The sequence below is a fragment of the Canis lupus genome, chromosome X, assembly GCF_048164855.1.
Source record: "Canis lupus baileyi chromosome X, mCanLup2.hap1, whole genome shotgun sequence".
Lineage (NCBI taxonomy): Eukaryota > Metazoa > Chordata > Mammalia > Carnivora > Canidae > Canis > Canis lupus.
In genome coordinates this window covers 77,714,482-77,739,515 of record NC_132876.1, presented here as the reverse complement: position 1 = coordinate 77,739,515, position 25,034 = coordinate 77,714,482, and the positions used below count along the sequence as shown (strand labels likewise).

The following is a 25,034-nucleotide window of genomic DNA, read 5'->3' as shown; positions in this document are numbered from 1 at the left end:
TCTGGGCACAGAAATGCTTTTGGAAATTGATGGCATGCAAAAGTGTTACTTCTGTTGCTGCTGCTGTTGGGCCATTATTGTGTATGTCTGTGTGTAAAAGAGAGAACAAACATAAACATACACGGGAAAATATATTTCTTTTTTTAAGATTTTATTTATTTATTCATGAGATACACAGAGAAAGGCAGAGACATTGGCAAAGGGAGAAGCAGGCTCCCTGCAGCGAGGCAGATGCTCAACCACCAAGCCACCCAGGTGCCCCTGGAAAATACATTTCTAGGGTTATTATGTCTCTCCACTTTTTCCAACTGATTATGTTGTTGTACCTGTCTTGCTTATTAATTGATTTCATCAATCACTAACACTTTTACCTATATTAACACTTGGAATGGATGGGAGCCTGAAAGTCAGGATACTCACCCACAAATATGAGTTTAAATATTTTTCCTAAGCAAATGCAAAAGTCTCCAGCCTCCTTTTTTAAAGCACACTTAAGAAACAAGTTACCAAGCATTTGGTTGCCACGTGATAGCCTGTTCCCCATGTCTCTACTCTTAGGTTACATATTTTTAAATCTTAGGTCAAGCAACTCCTATGGGGGAACACTTCTAATTTCTATTATTTGGGTTAGGTTTTCCTTCTCTATTCTGTCCTAGTATAGTGTCTAGCACTCATTATACTGTACTATAATTTTTTCTTTACTTGTCTGTCTTCCTCTGTTAAGCTATGGTATTCTCTCGAGTTGTGTCTTACTGATCTGCCAGACCTATTACATATGCTTGAAACACAGTAGATGACCAATACCTATATAGTAAATGCTTTAATGAGGTGCAAAGAAATAAAATACACAATGATAGCCTGGTTTTACTAGCCAGTCTCTAAAGATTGGATTGTGTTCCTTGGTGAAAATAAAAGAGAAATTTTGTAACACCAGAGTTCCCATTTATGGGATAAAGGACTACTGAGAACCAAAATGATACCAGACTCTCTGGAATCGTCATAATAAGCTGATTATTTCAGGCTAGTCCTATGCTTTACTCAGGTCAGTGCTCCACTGGGAAAGGGCATCCATTAATCCTCTCCCTATGGAAAGGTAGAAGCAACATTTTTATTAGAAAAGGTTTCTTGAGTCTTAAAAGATGAGTAGAATTTAGCCAAACCAAGGCAAATGAGAGTAGGTCATCCAGGTAGAAGTGCCAACCTGAGCAAGAAAACAGACAAATGATGGGAGCAGAGTGTGAAAATCCCAGAAATTCAGTGTTTCTAGGATGTGAAGTATGGAGCAAGGATGCTGAAGTGATAAATTAGTTTGGAAAGGTAAAAGGAAGTAGTATTCTGGAGGGCCTTTTATGCTGCATTAAGTCATATTCTATTTTGTAGTAGAGAAACAGAAGAGGGACGCCTGGGTAGCTCAGTGGTTGAGCCTCTGCCTTCAGCTAAGGGCATGATCAAGGAGACCTGGGATCAAGTCCCACATCGGGCTCCCTGCGTGGAGCCTGCTTCTCCCTCTGCCTGTGTCTCTGCCTTTCTCTGTGTGTGTGTGTCTCTCATGAATAAAAAAAAAGAAACAGAAGAGATCAGAATAGTGAACAAAAACGTGCTCTGCAGACAAGCTGCCTAGATTTGAACTCAGTTCTGCTTTCTACTCACTGTGTGACCTAGGGTTTTTGTTCCTTATATTTCCTTTGTAAAGGGAGAATAATAAGAGTACCTATTTCATAGTGTTGTTTTGAGTATTAGTGAGTTATATTATATATAGTGCTTAGAACATTTAGTAAGTATTAAGTTGATGGTGTTGTTTTCTAAAATATTTTACTTATTTATTCATGAGAGACACAGAAAGAGAGAGAGAGAGAGGCAGAGACATAAGCAGAGGGAGAAGCAGACTCCTCGCAGGGAGCCCAATGTGGGACTTGATCCTAGGACTCTGGGACCATGCCCTGAGCCAAAGGCAGATACTCAACCACTGAGCCATCCAGGTGTCCCAGTTGATTGTGTTATTATTAAACTTTACATATATACATACATGTGTGTGTATATATGCACATATATATTAGACATATATATATTATATATATTTACCATATATATATATATATATATATATATATATAATATATATATAGTAAAACATCACTCTGGCAGAATGGAGGATTCTTTTGAATAGAATAGGACAAGAGAGTGGGAAAACAATAGGGGAATTAGTATGTCCCTCCAGTAGGTTTTGTTGACATTTGTTGGATATTTTTGAGGTATATTCTTGTGTTATGGTTTTAACAAAATCACATACTTTATAGGTGGATTTTGTGCAGACTCAAGTGATATCTTTCTATTTTCCATTTTCCTAAGAACGGCTTTGGGATTAACTTACTGGAGAGCCAAACTCTGGAGTTTTTAGAACTTGCACATCATAGCTTTTTTGGTCCTACTGTCTTCACAGTATAATTCAAACCTCAGTTCCTGAGAAGGTGACCTGGAGAGAGTGAGGCCAGCTGTTTTCAGAGTAGGGTTGAAAATAACAGCACGATTGAGTTCTAGCATGGAACTGAGACTAATGGTGATTATCTTCTAATGGTTAACCACTTTACTCTAAAATATGGGTTACATATATTGCTGCCTCATTTGTAAAGTATGTTGAATGTGATCAAGAAGCAGTAGGTATAATGAAAGGATTAGAAAACTTGGACTGTGGATCTAGCTATATTACTTAGATATGTAGTCTTAAATATCCTGTAGATCTCAGTTTCCTTGTCTGTAACATGGGGTTAATGATACCCTCTATATTATCTTGCAGGGCTGTCATGAGAATCAATTGAGATCATCTATGTGAAAGCTCTTGGCAAAAGGCACTTAAAAGTGGAATGATTTTTTAAATCATTTAAGAACAACTCAGAAATATAATATGATCTGTACACCTGTTTGTTCCCTAATTAAATGAACCTAGAAAGAGTTGAAAGATATGCCCATCAACTTGTTATGCAAATCACCTTAGTTAGCACATAATTCAAAACATGTAGATCCTTGTGCAGGGACTCCCTGCTTCCAACAGAAGTTCGGGAATTCTACTTTGAACTTTTTTTCCTACTAAAAAGCTTGTTTTAGTTACTTTTCTGCTTTGAGTTCTGTTGTAGAACACTGAGACTTCTCCAAGTTCGACCACCAATCAATGACGTATCCATACACCTTTTTCTAGTACTTCTAACAGGCCTCCTGATAAGGTCCCCAGATGAGATATAAGGCATCAAAAACAGTGCCCCAACAACGGCTTTGAAAAGTACCTCAGAGATTTCTGTCCCTTTAGAAATCTCTCTCTACCTACCTCTCTACTAAAGATGGACATAAAACTAAAAAATCCCGATTTCTGGTACAGTCTCCATGGCCAGGTCCCAGGGCTGCTGGACTGGGACATGGGGAATGAATTGTTCTTGCCCTCCACCACAGACCAATGCCACTTAACTGAGCAGAACCTTGCCCAATATAGACTCCGAGTAATGGAGCCCCCAAAGGTGCCTCAAGAGAGGAGAACCAGTCCAGACAAAGATGGTCCTGACTCTAAACCTAACCTGTGGATGTGGGTAAATCCCAACATCATGTGCCCCCTTGGCAGCCAGGAGACCCTAAATCCCAGTAAAGAAAAGGATCTGACAAGCATGCTTCCTTACCCTCAGCCACTCCCAAAGAATGAGTCTAACTGCTCAAAGGCCACAGTGATGGAATCCCTGACAGCTTCCTCCAGCAAGAAATCTTCCCCACAGAAGCGGTTCATCTATCCTCCCAGTGACTGGGAGCTCACAAAAGAAGAAACCGAGGAACAAGAGAACAACTGCTCTGTGTCCCTCCAATCCCCTAACAAAAGGGAGTGCTTCCAGAACCAGAAGCTATGGCAAGGCAACAGCCAGGAGAGGAAGTCCTGGCCCCGGCCTCCACTCAATTACAGTCACCTAATTGCCCTGGCATTAAGAAACAGCCCACCCTGTGGCCTCAATGTGCAAGAGATCTACAATTTCACCCGACAGCATTTCCCCTTTTTTTGGACAGCTCCAAATGGCTGGAAAAACACCATCCGCCACAATCTCTGTTTCCTGGGCAGCTTTGAGAAGGCACCAGTCAATCTTCAGAATGGGACCCATGTAAAGCCACGGTCTGGCCTCTGGAGGCTTACTGAAGAGGGACACCGGCGCTTTCAGGAGGAGACTCGTGCCTTAGCCTCTGCTCGGAGGGAGAGCATCCAACAGTGTATGAGCCAACCAGATGTGATGACTTCCCTCTTTGGCCTTTGAAGTGCCATTTCTCCCTTTTTGGAACATTGCCCTCCTTACTGGGCCCACCTTTGCCCGGATTGGCCTTCATTAATCCCTCAGCCTACCCTGCCTGGTAGGTGACAAGACTACATTTAGCTACAGCTACAAGAATAGTATTAAATAAACTGAGAGGTTGATACAGAGGAGGTAGAGCTTAAATCCAGGTAGAGAATCGTGGAAAGTTGCATGAGAACAGTGGTATTTGTTATGCATTTTAAGCAGAGGCAAGAAATCTTAGTAATAATAGCATGGAAGTTAAGGAGAGAGGACATATTTTACAAGTAAAGGAATTCTGTTTACTGGAGTGTATACTCACATATGAAAGCAAATGGTGGAGTACAAAACATAAAATGCAAGACTGAACCAGGCCTTGAAGAGCCTCAAATGCCATGTGAAGGTATATATGCATAAAGAACTAGGCATGATGTTTGAAGCCTGGAGGTTCAAGTATCTCCCTTCCACCATTCATCAGATATATCTCTTTTTTTAATGACCAATGTTACCCCTTAGGTCTTCACTTTTCTTTTTCTGATCCTGGACTTCTCAGCCTTGTTCAGTTGCCAACCAGTTCCAGTACTGACAAATAATTCCAAGCAGTTACTTGTAGTTTGTATATTGAAAGCCCTTGAATTAAGTTTGTATCAACCCCAAGCTTTCTGATGACAAATCTTTGCTTTCCATGCTCTCATTTATCAAAACTTTATTGAGGAAATGCCAATGTGCATAAGGTCAATCTTAGGTGCTAAAGATAAAAAGTCAATAGTTTAGTTGGAGACAGACATATAACTGCATATTTGTAATAACAAATGTAATGAAACATATATGTAATGTTGCCATGGAAAAGGGGAGACATTTTTCCTGGGAAAGGCATTGAAAAGAAAATACCTTTTGAGTTAGTTTTGAAGAATAAATAGGGATTTGCTAGGCACGTAACTGAAGAAAGGAGATTACAGAGGTAACTGTATAAACAAAGTAATTGCAGTGGTTGGAGGAGTGGTAGGAATTTCAGTGCAGTTTAGCTATATTAGGGCCAAGAGTGGCAAGAAATGTAGGCAAAAGGCTTTTCTAATACTACTTAGGTGTTTGGATCTTATCCTGTGGTCTATTGTGAACCAAAAGGTATCAGTGGTGTTTTACTAAAAAATAAAAACAAGCAACAATGAACATTTAAGCATTTGGTTTTCTAATTTCAAAATTCTCTTAACACTTTCTATACAAATAAACTTTATTTTATTAGATTTAATCATACTTTTGTGCCTTTCATGTTAACATATTAAGATATATCCAGAATAAAATAGATTATTAGGGATATATTTAATTGCAAAGGCTTCAATAATGGGGGTAAAAATACCTTACAAAACGCAAAAGCTATGAACTCAATATATTGTAAATCAATTGAAAAGTTTACATTTTTGGTTATTGTATATTACACCATGTACAAAACTGTATATTTAAGTTGAATTCTGAAAGGAGCATTCAAAGAATATTATTCAAAAAAGTAATTGTAGATACTACTTCTGTACCAAAGGGAAACAAAGTTGACATCATACCTTGGAGTTAATAAAATATTCTGGCTATAAGCCCTCAGTGTTTGGTTTTCACTTTTTTCACAAATAACACTTTAAGCAAAAGAGCATGTTGTGAAATCCAGAAGACTTTTTATCACAAACTACATGTTCTAGTGTATACAGTAAACTTATTCTGCAAATTTTTCACAGTTCAGACTTTCTATTTTTGTTTTTATTTAAATTCCAGTTAGTGAACATACAGTTTAATATTAGTTTCAGCTGTACGATATACTGATTCAACATTTTCATGCATCATCCAGTGCTCATAACAAGTGCACACCTTAATCCCCATTACCTGTTTAACCCATCCCCCCCATCCACCTCCCCTCTGGTAACCACTAGTATGTTCTGTATAGCTAAGAGTATGTTTCTTGGTTTTTCTCTTTTTTCCCCTTTGCTCATTTGTTTTGTTTCTAAAATTCCACAAACTAGTGAGAGCATATGGTATTTGGCTTTCTCTGACTGACATTTTATCACAATACTCTCTAGCTCCATTCATGTCCTGTCAAATGGCAAGATTTCATTCTTTTCTATGACTGAATAATATTCCATTGTATATATATATATATACCATCTCTTCACTATCCATTCAACAGTCAATGGACATGAGTTATTTCTGTAAATTGGCTATTGTAAATAAGGCATCTATAAATACCAGGGTACATGTAATCTTTTGAATTAGTATTTTTGTATCATCTGGGTAAATAGTAATGAAATTGCTTGATTGTAGGGTAGTTCTATTTTTAACATTTTGAGGGCCCTCCATAATGTTTTGCAGAGTGGGTGCACCAGTTTGCGTTCCCTCCAACACTGGAAGAGAGTTGCCCTTTCTCCACATCCTCACCAGTATCTGTTGTTTTCTGTGTTTAATAATTTTAGCTATCTCTGACAGGTGTGAGGCAGTATCTTATTGTAGTTTTTATTTGTATTTCCCTAATGGTCAGTTAATGTTGAGCATCTTCCCATCCATCTGGATGTCTTCTTTGGAAAAGTGTCTATTCATGTCTTCTGCCCATTTTTAATTGGATTATTCATTTTTTGGAGATTGAGTTTGATAAGTTCTTTATATATTTTGAATACTAACCCTTTATCAGATATGTCATTTGCAAATATCATCTCTCATTCCATAGGTTGCCTTTTAGTTTTGTAGATTGTTTCCTTCACTATATAGGAACTTTTTATTTTGATGTAGTCCCTATACTTCATTTTTGCTTTTGTTTCCCTTGCAGAGCCCTATCTAGAAAGCAGTTCCTATGGTTGATATCAGAGGTTACTGCCTATGTTTTCCTCTAAGATTTTCAGGGTTTCATGTCACACATTCAGGTCTTTAATACATTTTGAATTTATTTTTGTGTATGGTGTAAGAAAGTGGTCTAGTTTCATTCTTTTGCATGTTGCTGTCCAGTTTTCCTAACACTATTTGTTGAAAAATTTTCCCACTGGATAGTCTTTTGTACTTTATCAAAGATTAGTTGACCATAGATGTCTTTTTTTTATTTTTGTCCAGGTACCATACTGTTTTGATTACAACAGTTTTGTAATATAGTTGAAGTCTGGAATTCTGACACCTCCAGTTTTCTGTTCTTTTTCAAGGTTTCTTTGGCTATTTGAGGTCTTTTGTGATTCCATACGCAAATTTTAGGACTATTTGTTCTAGCTCTCGGAAAAATGCTGTTGGGATTTTGACAGGGATTCCTTTAAACGTGTAGATTGCTTTGGACAGTATAGATACTTTAACAGTATTTGTTCTTCCAATCCATGAACATGGAATGTCTTTCCATTTCTTTGTGTCATCTTCAAATTCTTCCATCAGTGCTTTTCAAAGTACAGGTCTTCCACTTCTTTTGTTAGCTTTATTCCTAGGTATCTTCTTGTTTGGGGTGTAATTGTAAATAGGATAGATTCCTTAATTTCTCTTGCTTTTTTATTGGTATATAGAAGTGCAACAGATTTCTGTATATAGATTTGTATCCTGAGACCTTACTGAATTCATGTATCAGTTCTAGAAATTTTTTGGTAGAGTCATTCAGGTTTTCAATATAGTCTTTCATGATCTGCAAATAGTAAAAGTTTTACATCTTCAGTGCTGACTTAGATGTCTGTTGTTGTTGTTGTTGTTGTTGTTGTCTGATTGCTGTGGCTAGGACTTCCAGTACTATGTTAAAGAATAGTGGTGAGAGTGGACATGACCTTTATATCCACTCTCATATGGTCCTGACCATAGAGAAAAACTCTCAGGTTTTCTCCATTAAGGATGATATTAGCTATGAGTTTTTCATGGTGTTTTGTTGTTTACATATTTATATGAATTTACCCATTTCTTCCAGGCTGTCCCAATTTGTTGGCATATAGTTATTCATAATATTCTCTCATAATTGTTTGTGTTTCTGTGGTGGTGTTATTTCTCCTCTTTCATTTGTGATTTTATTATTTGGGTCCTTTTGTCTTTTAGAAAAACCTGCCTAGAGGTTTACAATTTTTTTTTCCAAAGAACCAGCTCCTGGTTCATTGATCTCTTCTATTGTTTTTTTTTTTATGTTTCTGTATCATTTATTTCTTCTCTAATCATTACCATTTCCTTCCTTCTACTGGCTTTCAGCTTCATTCGTCATTCTTTTCCTAGCTCCTTAGGTTTAAGATTGGTGGTTTATTTGAGATTTTTCTTACTTCTTCAAGTAGGCCTATATTGTCACATACTTCTCTCTTAGGATCACTTTTCCTGCATTCCAGGGGTTTTGGACCATTGTGTTTTCATTTTCATTTGTTTCCATGTAATTTTTGATTTCCTCTCTGATTTTGTGATTGCCTGATTCAATGTTTAATCACATGTTATTTAACCTACATGTATTTGTGGTTTTCCAGATTTTTTTCTTCTGCCTGACTTTCTAGTTTCATAGCATTGTGTTCTGAAAAGTTGCATGGTATGACCTCAATCTTTTTATATTTGTTGAACCCTGTTTTGTGATCTACCTTGGAGAATGTTCTATGTGCACTTGAAGAGAATTCGCATTCTGCTGTTTTAGGATGGAATGTTCTGAATATATCTGTTAAGTCCATCTGGTCCAGTGTGTCATTCAAAGCCTTTGTTTCCTCATTGAATTTCTGTTTAGACGATATGTCCATTCATGTGAGTGAGTGGTAAAGTCCCCTAATATTATAGCATCATTATTGATTAATTCCTTTATATTGGTTATTGTTGTATATAGTTGGGTGTTCCCATGTTGGATGAATAAGCACTTAAATTGTTATATTCTTGTTGCGTTGTACCTTTATTTTTATATAGTACTCTTGTTTATCTCTTGTTATAGTCTTTTCTTTAAAGTCTAGTCTGTCTGGTACTGCTACTACAGCTTTCTTTTTTGTTTTATATTTTATTTAAATTCAATTTGCCAATATAAAATATATCAACCAATGCTTGTCTCATCATGTGCCCTCCTTAATGCCCATCACCCAGTTACCCCATCCCCCCACCCACCTCCCCTTCTGCAACCCTTCATTTGTTTCCCAGAGTTAGGAGTCTCTCATGGTTTGTCTTCCTCTCTAATTTTTCCCCACTCAGTTTCCCTCCTTTCCCTTTTACTATTTCTTATATTGCACTGGAGGGTATCCCACTTTCTTTTCACATCTATTCACATGATAAACAATTTTCCTTCCCCCACTTTGGATCTGCTTGTGTCTTTAAGATGAGTCTCTTGTAAGCATATAGATGGGTCTTTTTAAAACATTCTGACACCCTATGACTTTTGACTGGAGTGTTTGGTCCATTTATATTCAAAGCAATTATTGGTAGATATGAATTTAATCCCATTTTATTACTTGTTTTGTCATTGATTCTGGAAATTTTATCTGATCCCTTCCTGTCTTTGTCACTTTTGATATCTCTTTTGCACTCAAAGAGTCCCTTTTAATATTTGTTGCAGGGCTGGTTTAATGGTTATAAACACTTTAATTTTTTGTTTGGAAAACTTTTTATCTCTCCTTCTATTCTAAATGATTGCCTTGCTTGATAGGGTAGTCTTAGCTACTTATTTTTCCTTTCCTTATGTTGAATATATCAACCCACTTTCTTCTGGCTTGCCAAGTTTCTGTTGAAAAAATCTCCAGCTATCTTTATGGGTTTTCTTTTGTAATTTAAAGACTTCTTTTGTCTTGCTGCTCTTAAGATATTTTTTGTCAGTATATTTTTGCAAATTTAATTACAATATATCTTGGTGTTGAACTCTTTTTGTTGACTTTGTGGGAGTTCTATATGCCTCCTGGATCTGGATGTCCATTTCCTTCCTCAGATTAAGGAAGTTTTCAGCTATATTTTCCTCAAATAAATTTTTTGCCACTTTTTCTCTTTCCTCTTCTTCTTGGACTCCTATAATATGAATGTTATTATGTTGATGGAGTCACTGAATACCTCAAGTCTATTCACATGTTGCATAATACTTGTTTCTTTCTTTTGTTGAGCTCCATTACTTTCCATTAAATTCTCTTCTAGGTCACTAATTTGTTCCTCTACTTCTTCCAGCCTGCTGTTCATTGCCTCAAGTCTGTTTCCAATCTCATTTATTTCACTCTTCATCTCTGATAGATTCTCCTTTAACTCTTCTATCTCTGTGGTAATGATATCACTGATGTCTTCTTTTCTCAAGCCCAGTAAACACCCTTAATGGTTATTGCCTTAAATTCTCCATCAGGCATGTTACTTATATTTATTTTGCTTAGATCTGTGACAGTGCCCTTATCTGATTCTTTCATTTGGGATACATTTCTCTGTCTTAGAAGTTTGCCTAAGTCTCTGCCATCTTCTCTGTGTTAGAAAATACATTTGTCTCCTGCTTTTGAAAGTAATGGCCTTATGAAGAAGTCATGTAGTGTCCAGGGCCTGGTACTTCAGGGAGTGCCTCTATTGTGTGCTATGTGTGCTCCACTGTTTTGCTTTGACTGCTCTATCCTTCAGACCAGTCATCTGCAAAAGCTCTCCTTGTCTGCTGTGTGCAGTGTTTGGTCCCTAGCCTGAATGTGATGAGTTTCAACTGGGTGTGCTCTGATCTGCTTATGAGATGAGACCTGTCACCATCCCTACCAGAGGCCCTACAAAACTCTATGGTCTGGAGACATGATGTGGGTAAGGGTTTGTGTTGCTCTTCTGTAGGAGGGGCCCACAACACTGGGATTGAAGGAAGTTTGCCTGAAAAGGGCAGTCTCCTCAGCGTGCAGGGGCTGGGACTTGGTGTATGCAAGTTAGGCAGCCATGCCAGAGACATGCTGCTTCCTTCTCTGTGTTTATGCTGTGGGGCAGGGGAGGGAAATGGCACCAGCTCACTCCTTTGTTTCTAGAGAAGTGTCTCTGTGAATGCTGCCCCTCAGGGAGGCACTCTGAGAATAGTTAATGATCTTCAAGTGTGTGCTTCAGGCATTCTGTAGGTCACTGTTTCCAAGCTGTGTACTCCCGGGTGGTTTGCCTGCTTTCTCTCCAGAAGCATTGCAATGCCTTTTGGTCTCTATCCCAACTAAGCCTGCTGACCTTTAATACTCCAGGCTATAAGCCCTCCTTGTTGCAAGAACTCATGAAATTCAGACCATTATTTTCCGAACCAGTTGCTTGGGGGAAACATTCTTCTTGTATGTGTGCTCCTCTGTCTTTTTCCCTTCTCTAAATCCAGAACTCCCTCCCTTCCACAGCAGCTGTGATCCATTTTTCCCCTAAACCACATCTGTGCCCTTCCTCTTCTCTCCCTTTAGTTATGGAGGTTGTTCTGTCAGACTTTAGGTGTATTTCTGGGGTACTTAGGATGACTGGATAGTTATCTAGTTGTTTGTGGGGCAAGGCAAGCCGAAGGTCCTCCTACTCCACTGTCATCTTCCTCTACCTGAACCTGAATTTTCTGCTGCAACTTGAGCTTTGAAACTACTTGATTTTTTTCTGAACTTTCTGCTCTGGTTGGTAAAAGCAGTGATAAGGCATGGACCTTCTTTAGTTACCTCAGCTCATTCAGATAAAGGCAGATCTTCAGGATAATTTCTTGCTTCTGCTTTTCCTTTTCACCAGTATCCTGGTACTGCAAGCGACTCCTTCATGGCTGCTGCTCTCCTAAACTCTTTCTTATTCACTGATGGCATCATCAGTTCTTTCATGGATATTATTAATCTGCCCCTTGGGGGGCTTCAAAGTCAGTTTTTGGGGGAGCAAGTGATATTCACCATTCACTACATTAACTGAAACTTTGTAAAGCACTTCTTGAAAGCACTTATTGTCAGACCTAGTGTACAGTTGATAGATATACTTTCCTTTATGTTTGCTGCTTGCTTTCTTCTCACTAAATTTGTAAATGATGTTTTTTTCCTGTAATTATTTGGATACACACTTTTATGTTGAGCAAAATGAGAAAATATATGGATGGTACAGGATTATGTTAATCTAAGCTAACGTCATCATCCACTGATCCTGACTTGCATTTGTAACCTCAATTTGAGCGTTGTCTTGAATGAGAAAGTCAGTTATTGTAGGTAACATTTACATAGTTCTTTTATTTGCCTTTCTTCAAAGAGATTTCATCTTTTCTTCATCTGTAAGTACACTAACAGTATTTTTGTCAAACTCATCTATCAGTTATTCCTTTCTCTAATTCTTCAAGAAGCCACAGTTCTGTACCTGTAGGCAAACTGCCTTTGATTTGCTATCTTTGCTGCTAAATATGCTTCAAAGACATGTACTTGATAGGGAAGGTGGGGCACTGTGAAGAAGACTAGTAATCATTTTCTCCAACTAGTGTGTCACTTTTAGTATCCTTTTTTGGAAAAAGTTTCATCTGATGGTTATTCATTCCAGGCACTCTTTTTTTTCATTATTTTTATGTCTTAATTTTTTTTTTTAAGTTTACGTATTTTTGAAATCTAGCTTTTGCCTAGCACTTTTTTTTCCTGGTAGTAAATGAGGAAACCTGCTTTGTAGAACACAGGCTACTTCACAAATACAGATGCATCATCCTGCCAGGAAGACAAAAGGATGAAATGGTACCATAGCATTGTAAAGATAATCTAAATGCTGAGTCTTTATTTTTTTTTTTTTTTGAGCAACATTAAAATTACCCAATAGGACATTTTGCCAAAGATGGATTCTTTCTAAGGATTTGAAGGATTTGCTTTTCAGGTCTTTGAATACTAACTTTACCAAGAAGGCAACAGAGGCAGCAACAACAGCTGATGGGAACAATAGGCTGATGGCAGTGTGGCTAAAAGTCCGGGTTCAAAAATGACAACCAGATAGAATTCTGGGTTATCCATGACAGGACAGGGTTGAGGGGAGTAGCAGGAATGCAAGGTTTAAGAAGGATGGCAAGGACAGGGAAGGGTGAGGAGTAAGGGAAGGGCAGGTTCAGGATCTGAGGCTCCAGTTTCTTCACTCTTGGCAGTGTTGGGAACAGCTTTACTGGTCTCCAATGAGTTTTCAGAGCAAAGACTGAGAAAAGAGGAAGGTGTTGTTGGGCCACCAGGTGGCACCTGGGGGCAGTGACATTCGCTAACTCAAGCTTTCTAGGAGATGACTTGGCTTCCTCCCAATCATTCCAAACCTATAGCCTCACTCTTTGCAATACTCAGAATGAGCTGAGGTGACTTTGTATATGTGCTAGCTGTCAAAACTAATACTGGCAATAAGAGTTGCAAGTGTGCCACTGTCACCATTACCAGCAACACTGGTCACTGCACACTCATGAAGGAGCTTTTGAAAAGAAGAAGTAACAAATGTGTGTTTAAAACTTGGAACTCAGTTATTCAGCCTTCTTTCCATCATGTTGCCCCCTAAGCCCAGCTTCAGTTTCCTCCATGATTATAAAGATAGCAAGCAGATGGCCATCTCACTTTAAGATGAAGAGCCCCAAGAAGATCAAATAAATATATGCATACCTCCTTTTTTCACACTTTGCAGACATTGTGCTGTTTTTTTTTTGTTTGTTTACTAGTTTGTTTTACCAATAGAAGGTTTGTGACAGCCCTACATTGAGCAATGGTCTATCGGGGCCATTTTTTTTCTAACAGCATTTGCTCATTTCCCATCTGTTTCACATTTTGGCAATTCTTTCAATATTTCAAACATTTTCATTATTATTATATTTGGTATGATGATCTTTGATGTTACTGTTGTAATTGTTTTAGGCTATGATGGACCTACCTATATAGGATGGTGAACTTAATCTGTAAATGTTGTGTTTGTTCTGACTGCTCCACCAAAGCTTGTCTCCCACCTCTCTTGGGCCTCCCTACTCCCTGAGACACGAAAATACTGAAATTAGACCAATTAACCTACTTTAAAAGGAAAAGTAGCATGTCTTTCCCTATAAATCAAAAGCTAGGGATGTCTGGGTGACTCAGTGGTTGGGCATCTGCCTTCAGCTCAGGGCATGATCCCAGGATCCGGGATCAAGTCCCACATTGGGCTCCCTGTGAGGAGCCTGCTTCTCCCTCTGCCTATATGTCTGCCCCCCACCCCATGAATAAATGAATAAATCTTTAAATAAATAAATACTAAATAAATAAATAAATAAATAAATAAATAAATAGCTAGAAGTGATTAAGCTTTGTGAGGAATGCATGTCAAAAATCAAGATAGGCAGAAAGTTAGGCCTTTTGTGTCACATAGCCAACTTATTAATGAAAAGAAAATATTCTTGAAGGAAATGAAAAGTGTTACTCCAGTGATCACATGAATGATTAAGAAAATGAAACAGCCTTATTGCTGATATGGAGAAAGTTTTAGTGGTCTGGATAGAGGATCAAACCAGCCACAACATTCTTTTAAGCCACAGCCTAATCCAGAGAAAGGCCCTTTCTTCAACTTTTCTTCACATCTGGCTGAGAGATGTGAGGAAACTACAGAAGAAAAGTTTGTTTTTGTTTTTTTTTTCAGAAGAAAAGTTTGAAGCTAGCAAAGGTTGATTCATGAGGCTTAAAGAAAGATGCCATCTCTATAACATAAAAATGCAAAGTCAAGCAGCAAATTCTGGTGTAGAGGCTGCAACAAGTTATGTAGAAAATTTAGCTAAGATAATAAAGGTGACGACACTAAAAAAAAGATTATCAATGCAGACACAACAGTCTTCTAGTGGAAGATGATGCCATCTAGAACTTTCATAGCTAGATTTCTGGCTTCAAAACTTCAAAGGACAGGCTGACCCTCTTGTTAGAGGTTAATGAAGCTGATGGCATTAAATTAAAGCCAGTGCTCACTTAACTGTTCTGAAAATACTAAGGCTCTTAGGAATTATGCTAAATCTACTCTGCCTTCACTCTATAAATGAAACAACAAAGAAAAAAAACTTTTGTAGATGACAAGATAAAATGGCTGTGGTTAATTTGTTACTAATAATTTTCAAAAGTAAAAGATCTGGTGAAAGGTCGTAACAAGAATAATGAAGCTAAAATGGCAATTCGTTGTGTTTTGTGGAATTCAAAACACGATAATAAAGTCAATTCAAACAATTATTAAATTATCTAAAAAAATGAATTTACTTTTTGAAAAGGTGGCAATTAACATTACATTTAAATTATAAAGATAGATGGATAACACAGAATACTCCATCAAACAATAGGATAGTACATGTTTTTTTTTTTTTTTCAAGTGCACACGAAACATTCTCCAAAATAGACTTAGGCCACAAAATGAATCTTAAAAGATTGAAATTTTACAAGGTATTTTTTAATCAAAAGGAGTGGAACTAGAAATCAATAGCAGAAAGAAAACTAGAAAATTCACAATACATGGAAATTAACACATCCTTAATCAGTGGGCCAAAGAAGAAATCACAAGTGAATTGGAATATATCTTGAAACAAATTAAATAAAACACAACATAACAAAACTAATGCCTGGGATGCAGCAAACACAGTGCTCAGAGGGTAATTTATGGCTCCAAGCACTCACATAAAAAAAAGACTGGGGGGTGGAAATCCCTGGATGGCTCAGTGGTTTAGTGCCTGCCTTCAGCCCAGGGCATGATCCTGGAGACCCGAGATCGAGTCCTACATTGGGCTCCCTGCATGGGGCCTGCTTCTCCCTCTGCCTGTGTCTCTGCCTCTCTCTGTGTGTCGCTCATGAATAAATAAATAAAATCTTTAAAAAAATAAAAATAAATAAGAAAAGACTGGTGATCTCAAATAAACAATATAACTTTATACCTTAAGGAATTAAAGCGGGGGGGGGGGAGAAAATAAACCCAAAGATATAAGAAGGAGAGAAAGAATAAATGAAAGAAGAGATAAAGAAAAAAATCAGAGAAAATCAATGAAGCCAAGAGTTGGTTTTTTAAAAAGATAAGAAAATTGACAACCTTTAGCTATATTAAGAAAAAAACAGCAAAAATCCAGATAACTTAAATCTGAAATTAAGAGTGGACATTACAACAGATTACATAAATATATGAGACTATTATTAACAATTATATGCTAAAAATTAGATAAACTAAATTTCAATAAGGAAGACATAGACATGGCCAACAAGCACATGAGAGAATGCTCCGCATCACTTGCTATCAGGGAAATACAAATCAAAACCACAATGAGATACCACCTCACACCAGTGAGATTGGGGAACATTAACAAGGCAGGAAACAACAAATGTTGGGAGAGGATATGAGGAAAAGGGAACCATCTTGCAACTGTTGGTGGGAATGGGAACTGGTGCAGCCACTCTGGAAAACTGTGTGGAGGTTCCTCAAAGCGTTAAAAATAGATCTGCCCTATGACCCAGCAATAGCCAAAGACACTATAAAAAATTACAGATCAATATTTTCGATGAACATTGATACAAAAATTCTCAACAACACAATAGCAAACAAAATTCAACAGCACAAAAAAAGAAGAGCTTATAGTTTTTCTCCCTTAGTTGGTTAATGTGGCAAATTATACTAATAGATTGCTTAATGTTAAATCAGCCTTGTCTTCCTATAGGTCGGTCATTGTATGCTATTTTCTTATTCACTGCAGGATTAAATTTGATAATATTTTATTTAATATTTTAAAATCTATGTTTATGAGTCAGTTTAGTGTATAATTTATCATCGTCCCTTTGGTTTTGATGTCTTGATTAGTCTACTTTCATAAATGAGTTAGTGTTTCCTATTTTTCTTTTCTCAGAGTTTATATAAGATTGAAATTACTTGTTCTTTGAGTGTTTATTAAAACTTGCTTAGAAATGTCAAAAAAGGGGACACTGGGTGGCTCAATGGATGAGCACCTGCCTTCAGCTCAGGGCATGATCCCAGGGTTCTGGGACTGAGTCCCACCTCGGGGTCCCTATGGGGAGCCTGTTTCTCTTTCCTCCTGTGTCTCTGCCTCTTTCTCTGTGTCTCCCATGAATAAATAAATAAAATCCTTTATAAAAAAGGGAAATGTCAAAAATATCGACAGCACATTAAAAAGATTATACACCATGACCAAGTGAGATTTATTTGTGAAATTCAAAGATGATTAAACATAAAAATCTCAATCACTAAAATATACCACATGAACAATGAAATAAAAAAAAACAAAATGAAAAAAAGAAATGAAAAAAAACCCACATGATCATCCCAAATGATGCAGGAAAAAATATTTGACAAAACTGAACACCCTTTCATGATCAAAATATTTAAATTGTAAATAGAAGGAGACTGTCTCAACATAATAAAGACCATATACAAAAAGACCATACATCTTACTTAATGGTAAAGGACTGAAATTTTTCTTCTATAATCAGGGACAACACAAGAATGTCTGCTTTCACCACCTCTACGCAGCATAGTACTGGAAGTCTTAGCCAGAGAAATTAGGCAAAAAGAAAAAAAAATCCAAATTTGAAAGATAAGTAAAATGATCTCTCTTCATAGAAAACATTTATTTCTTATATGTGGAAAACCCTAACAGCCCCCACCAAACACACACACACACACACACACACACACACACACACACACACACACGGACTGTTAAAACTAACAAATGGATTCAGGAAAACTACAAGGTACAAAATCAACACACAAAAATCATTGCGTCTATATATATTAACAATGAATAATCTGAAAAGATATTTGAGAAAACAATTCTATTTACAAAAGCATTTAAAAAAGAATAAAATACTTAAGGATAAACTTAACCAAGGATACAAAAGATATACACCTGAGAACTACAAAAGATATACACCTGAGAACCTCAATATATTGTGGAAAGAAATTAAAGAATACACCAATATATGGAAGGCCATTTTCTTTCTATGGATTGAAAGACAATATTGTAAACATGTCAACATTATCTAAACCAATCTATTAATTTACTACAATCTCTTCCAAAATCCCAGTAGTGTTATTTCTGGAAATTGAAAATCCCATGCTAAAATTTATATGAAATCTCAAGGGAACCTAAATCATCAAAACAATCTTGAAAAAAAGGACAAAGTTGAGATGCCCCACTTCCTGATTTCAATGTCCTACAAAGTTACAGTAATCAAAACAGCATAGAGACATATAGATCAATGTAATAGAATAGAGTCCAGAAATAAACCCTGACATATATGGTATAATGATTTTTGAAAGGGTGCCAAGACCACTCAATATGAAAAGAACAGTCTTATGAACAAATGATGGAAGAACTGGATATCCATATGCAAAAGAATGAAGTTGGACCCTTACCTTAACCATATGCAAAAATTTATTCAAAAAACCTGCACATAAGACCTAAAATTATAAAATTCTTAGAAGAAAACAGGTATATATTCCATGATATTGGATTTATAGTTTAATTTGCAAATTTATTTTACAGGGACGCCTGGATGGCTCAGCGGTTAAGCACCTGCCTTTGGTCCAGGGCATGATCTTGGAGTCCTGGGATTGAGTCCCACATCAGACTCCCTGTGGAGCCTGCTTCTCTCTCTGCTTCTCTCTCTGCCTACATCTGTGCCTCTCTCTCTGTGTCTGTCATGAATAAATACATACAATCTTTTTAAAAACAAATTTATTTTACATAAAATAAATTTATTAAATTTAAGAATTTCTTGGCTATGATTCCAAAAGTAAAGGCAACAAAAAAATAAATCATATCACATTAAAATTCAAAACTTTGGTGCATCAAATGACACAATCAACAGACTGGAAAGGCAATCTATAGAATGGGAGAAAGGTCTGCAAATCATATATCTGGTGAGAGATTAGTATCAAGAATATATAAATAATTCCTAGAACTCAGCAACAAAAAACTCAATTAAAAAATGGGATGCCTGGCTGGTGCAGCGGTTGAGCATCTGCCCTTGGCCTGGTTGTGGTCCTCGGGTCCCAGGATCAAGTTCCTCATTAGGCTTTCTGCATGGAGCCTGCTTCTTCCTCTGCCTGTGTCTCTGCCTCTCTCTTTCTGGGTCTCTCATGAATAAATGAACAAAATCTTTTAAAAAAAGGTGAGCAAAGGGCTTAAAACTCAATTAAAAACAGAAAAGCAATAGACATTTCTCCAACAATAATACACAACTGACCAATAAGCACATGAATAGGTGCTCAACATCACTAACCATTGTGTAACTGAAATGAAAATCACAATGAAATATAATTTTACACCAATTAGGATGGATATTACAAAAAAACACAACAGAAAATAACAAGGGTTGTTGAGGATGTGGAGAAATTGGAATCCTTGTGCACTGCCAATGAGAATATAAAATGGTGTAGTCATGATGGAAAACAGCATGACAGTTGCTAAAAAAAATTTAAGGAGGGCATCTGATGTGCTGAGAACTGGGTTTTTTGTATATTTTTAATTGCAGTTCAATTTGCCAACATATAGTATAACACCCAGTGCTCATCCCGTCAAGTGCCCCCCTTAGTGCCTGTCACCCAGTCACCCCATCCCCCCGCCCACCTCCCTTTCCACTAACCCTTGTTCATTCCCAAGCATTGGGTCTTATATGCAACTGATGAATTACTAAACTCTACTCTTGTTCATTCCCAAGCATTGGGTCTTATATGCAACTGATGAATTACTAAACTCTACATTTACAATTACTTAATTACTACATGTAATACATATAGTACATCTATATGTTGGTTAATTGAATTTAAATTAAAAAATAAATAATTAAATGGAATTACTATATAATTCCACAATTCTACTTTTGGGTATATACACAGAAGAATTGAAAACAGGTACTCTAAGAGATTTTTGTATACCCATGATCATAGTATCATTATTCACAATAGCCAAAAAGGGGAAGCAAACCAAGTGCCCACTGATGGATGAATGATTAAACAAAATGTGGTATAAACATATAATGCAATAATATTCAGGCTTAGAAAGGAAATTGTGACACATGCTACAATATAGTTGAAACTTGTTTACATTATGGTGAGTAAAGTAACCCATTCAGTAAAAGATAGATATCATATGATTCCACTTATATGAGGTATCTAGAATAATCAAATTCATAGAGACAGAAAGTAGAATGGTAGTAGCCAAGGACTGGGAATAAACTGCTTAATATATATGGAATTTCAGTTTCACAGGTTAAAAAGTGTTCTTTGGATGGATGGTGAGGATGGTAGCACATGAATGTAAATAATACTACTGAATTACACTTAAAAATGGTTAAGATGGTAAATTTTATGTTACGGATATTTTACCACAATTTTTTAATGGATGAGCAATATTTACACAGGAAAATATCTTGAGATCCAAATTAATAATAATTAATTAATAATTCTGAGACAATTATACCATGAATATAATAAGCATATTGTAGAATATGCCAAGAATTTATCAACAATACCATGTAAACAGATTAAGATAGTCTGGAATAGATCTATATATTAAAACTGATCTGTAAATCAGATTAAAATTAAATCTGTATTTTTGTTGCCTAATATCAGGCAAAACAGTACCAGGACTCTGATAAATAGAAACATATCATGGACAGTGAAGACACTGATAAATTTCTAGAAACTTCCCATGCAGCATACACTTCTGAAATATTTCTATTGATAGTTGACCCATATACATTTATACTAGGGAAGACTAAGCAACACTTCTTATCTGACATCACATCCCATGCATCTCATTGATAGTAACATATTAAATAAACCTAATTATTTTAAGCATTTCTCTTTTTATGACATGAAGGAGCAGTTTTAGTTGCAAAAGATATCCCAACAGTTTTATTTTATTTTATTCAATATTGAGTCAATTTTGGGCAGGAGAAAATCAAAAGATGTCAGAAGATTTGAATGCTTAAGATAGGAATTGGATAATGATTGCCTGAGAAACAGTACTTTGCTAGTCATTTTAAAGTGATAATAAAATATTTAAAAATAAACATAGAAGATATGATGATTGTAAAGAGAATTTCTCTTTTCTTAGACAGAGACATAAGAAAATCGCCATAGGTTGGTTGAACATCTGCCTTTGGTTCAGTGCATGATCCTGGAGTCCTGGGATCGAGTCCCACATCGGACTGCCTGCATGGAGCCTGCTTCTCCCTCTGCCTATGTCTCTGCTTCTCTCTCTCTCTCTCTTTCTGTCTCTCATTAATAAATAAATAAAATCTTTTTAAAAAAACAAACAAAAGAAAATCACCATAGGATAACCTGGGTGGCTCAGTGGTTGAGCATCTTCCTTTGGCTCAAGTTGTGATCCCGAGGTCCTGGGATCAAGTCCCACATCAGGCTACCCGCAGGAAGCCTGCTTCTCCTCTGCCTATGTCTCTCCTCTCTCTGTGTCTCTCATGAATAAATAAATAAAATCTTAAAAAATGAATATCATCATAAACCATAGAAGTTTTTTCTGGTAAGACACAAAATCTTTGCTATCTAGTCAGATTACACACACACACACACACACACACACACACACCACCCCAGAGTAACCTTTGACATTGTAGGTGAAGTCAGTAAACAGTAAATCAAGAAAATAAGGCGATCAAACTGGAGCAAATTTTGTTAAGATTTTAAAATATTTCATAGTTTTTCAAGCTCAAGTATTGTAAACTAAGATAAATAAAATTCACTCCCAAATTTTATCCTTCATTATAGTCATTCATATTTTAAAACAGGCTGACACTTTATTTTAGGATTAGTGTCAGTAGATAAAGAAGATCAGAATTAATTTCATATCACTAAGATATTAACATTCAGTGTATACATCATTTACTATTACTGTCTTCAAATAAGCCAAAAAGTAAACAATAAAATACTTCTCAGTTTCAATTTCCAATAGAGTAAACATCAATAGTTATAGCCCACAGAAAATCTACTTAAGAAGCACAAAGAGGTTTGGAGACCAAAAGAAAAAAATATCACTCCTTTGGGATAAAACTACTCTTTTTCCTGAAAAATGGAAATATTGCATGCAGTTGTATTTTTATAAAAATATTTCACTTAAGTATTAGCGAATATACATATTAATTATAAATTTAACCAGTTACTAACTTCTGTATCACCAAGAAACCTGGGAAGTAGATAATTTTGAATTGTCTCACACCAACCTCTTGTAGCAGATTAGCAGAGCTTGTTGGAGAAATAAAATAATCTTGCCAACAAAAGATCCTCAACACAATTTATTAGTAAGCATTACAGATTTGCATTCATGTAGAAGTAGCACAAAAACTTGAATAACATCAGCATAGAATTTCACACACTGTATATAGGAACTTAGAAAAAAGAACGATTTAGAAAGTTGAAACTTTTCTTACCATCTTGAGAGACATATACTTGCACCTCATAAATGTATTCTGTATACCTTGTGAAAACATTCAGAGGTATATATTTATAGTTCCACAGGTCACAAGACCCATGACTTTGCACTGTAAAATTCAAAGGCCAGGCATCTTAGTAAGCCTATTATGTTTCAAGGCAATACTCTAAAGAAGATAGGGTGAAGATAAAATGACCTCCTTCCTCTTTATTGAACAAAGAACATGAAACCATTTTACCCTTACAAATGGAAAACTTGGCCAATTCACCTGCATAGTTGTTCACTTTCTATTTGGAATTAATGTCGCAGTTTTCTAATTATTGCCATTTCCCTATTTATATTGTTCTAGTCTATTCATAACTACTGAAATACCACTCAAGTCCATAGTATAATACAAAGCAAAACAATTAGCAGAATTACAATAGAATAGGTGAGACTAAGATGGCAGCAGAATAGGAGAATCCTATGCTCTCTTGTCCCATCACCACAATTATACAACTCTCAAATCATCCTAAATACCCCTGAAAATGACCTGAAGTCTGACAAAACAAAGCCTACAACTAAAGGGAGAAAAGAGTCCTTCAAGCCGGCGGGTCCTGTGGAGCAGAGCAATCTTGAGCCATGAAGCTGCTAAGGAGAGCCGGGTCCGTCTCAAGATTTTATTCCCTGAAAGTTGCTCCCAAAGTGAAAGCCACAGCTGCCCCTGCAGGAGTGCCTTTACATCCTCAGAACCTTGAGTTTACCAAATTACCAAATGGCTTAGTCATTGCTTCTCTGGAAAACTATGCTCCTGCATCAAGAATTGGTTTATTAAAGCAGGCAGTAGATATGAGGACTCCAACCACTTAGGAACCTCTCATTTGCTTCGTCTTGCATCCAGTTTGACTAAAAAAGGAGCTTCATCTTTCAAGATAACCCGTGGAATTGAAGCAGTTGGTGGTAAATTAAGTGTGACTTCAACCAGGGAAAATACGGCCTACACTGTGGAATGCCTGTGGGATGATGTTGATATTCTAATGGAGTTCTGCTCAATGTCACCACATCACCAGAATTTCATCATTGGGACGGCTGCCCTTCAGGGATTGACAAAGCTGTGGCTTTTTAGAACCCACAGGCTCATGTCCTTGAAAATTTGCATGCTGCAGCTTACCGAAATTCCTTGGCTAATTCCCTATATGTCCTGACTACAGGATTGGAAAAGTGACACCAGATGAGTTGCATTACTATGTTCAGAACCATTTCACAAGTGCAAGAATGGCTTTTATTGGACTTGGTGTGAGTCACCCTGTTCTAAAGCAAGTTGTGGAACAGTTTCTCAACATGAGGGGCAGGCTTGGTTTACCTGGTGCAAAGGCCAGATACCGTGGAGGTGAAATCCGAGAGCAGAATGGAGACAGTCTTGTTCATGCAGCTCTTGTAGCAGAAGGTGCTGCTACAGGAAGTACAGAAGCAAATGCATTTAGTGTTCTCCAGTATGTCCTTGGTGCTGGACCACATGTCAAGAGGGGCAGCAATCCCACCAGTTCCCTATACCAGGCTGTTGCCAAGGGAGTTCACCAGCCATTTGATGTTTCTGCTTTTAATGCCAGTTACTCTGATTCTGGACTCTTTGGGATTTACACCATCTCACAGGCTGCTGCAGCTGGAGATGTTATCAAGGCTGCCTATAATCAAGTAAAAACAGTTGCTCAAGGAAACCTTTCCAGTGTAGATGTCCAAGTTGCCAAGAACAAGCTGAAAGCTGCCTACCTAATGTCAGTGGAGTCTTCTGAGGGGTTCCTAGATGAAGTCGGGTCCCAGGTGCTGGTTGCTGGGTCGTACATGCCGCCAGCCACAGTCCTTCAGCAGATTGATTCCGTAGCTGATACTGATATCGTGAATGCTGCAAAGAAGTTTGTTTCTGGTCAGAAGTCAATGGCAGCAAGTGGAAATTTGGGACATACACCTTTGTTGATGAGTTGTAATACTGAAACACATCTTTCAGGGAAGAGCTGAACGTTTTCTCAACCCAGAGCAGCAAACACATGAAAGTCAAAAATCTCTAATATAACATTTATCTTTTTTTTCCCAATGAGATAAAATGTCTTAGAACATAAATACAGGTTTTTGTTCCCAGCTGACTTAAAGTCAATAAAACATTCTGTTTAAATGTTTTTCTTGCATCTTTGCAATTGGCTAATAAAGTATTTATTATATGCGGAAAAAAATAAAGGGAGAAAAGAGGCCACATTCAAGAAGGTAGGAAGTGCAGAGATATGCTTTAGGGGAGAAATAGATCATGGATACTATGGAGGGAACAGAGTTGTAATAAAGGGCAAGAGAGAGAGGAGCTTTCAGGGAAATGTATAAGGAGAATGTTTCCCCAAGCAATTGTCTTGGAAAACAAGAGGGGTTGACGGGATGAGCACTGGGTGTTGTTCTGTATATTGGCAAATTGAACACCAATAAAAAATAAATTTATTATTAAAAAAACAAAC

General features: G+C 36.9%; 1 protein-coding gene and 1 pseudogene across 1 annotated transcript; both read left to right on the top strand.

The window, feature by feature from the left end:
* The first annotated feature begins 2,708 nt into the window (after window positions 1-2,708).
* Window positions 2,709-5,852, top strand: FOXR2 (forkhead box R2). Its single transcript, XM_072815487.1, has one exon. The coding sequence runs from the start codon at window positions 3,333-3,335 to the stop codon at window positions 4,278-4,280; it is 948 nt and encodes a 315-aa protein (XP_072671588.1). The 5' UTR covers window positions 2,709-3,332; the 3' UTR covers window positions 4,281-5,852.
* Window positions 5,853-23,116: 17,264 nt separating this feature from the next.
* Window positions 23,117-24,768, top strand: LOC140627312 (cytochrome b-c1 complex subunit 2, mitochondrial pseudogene; annotated as a pseudogene).
* Window positions 24,769-25,034: the final 266 nt, after the last annotated feature.

Bases quoted from the DNA above. Each gene is read 5' to 3' on its own strand.
- FOXR2 (XM_072815487.1), top strand. From the start codon at position 3,333: ATGGACATAAAACTAAAAAATCCCGATTTCTGGTACAGTCTCCATGGC.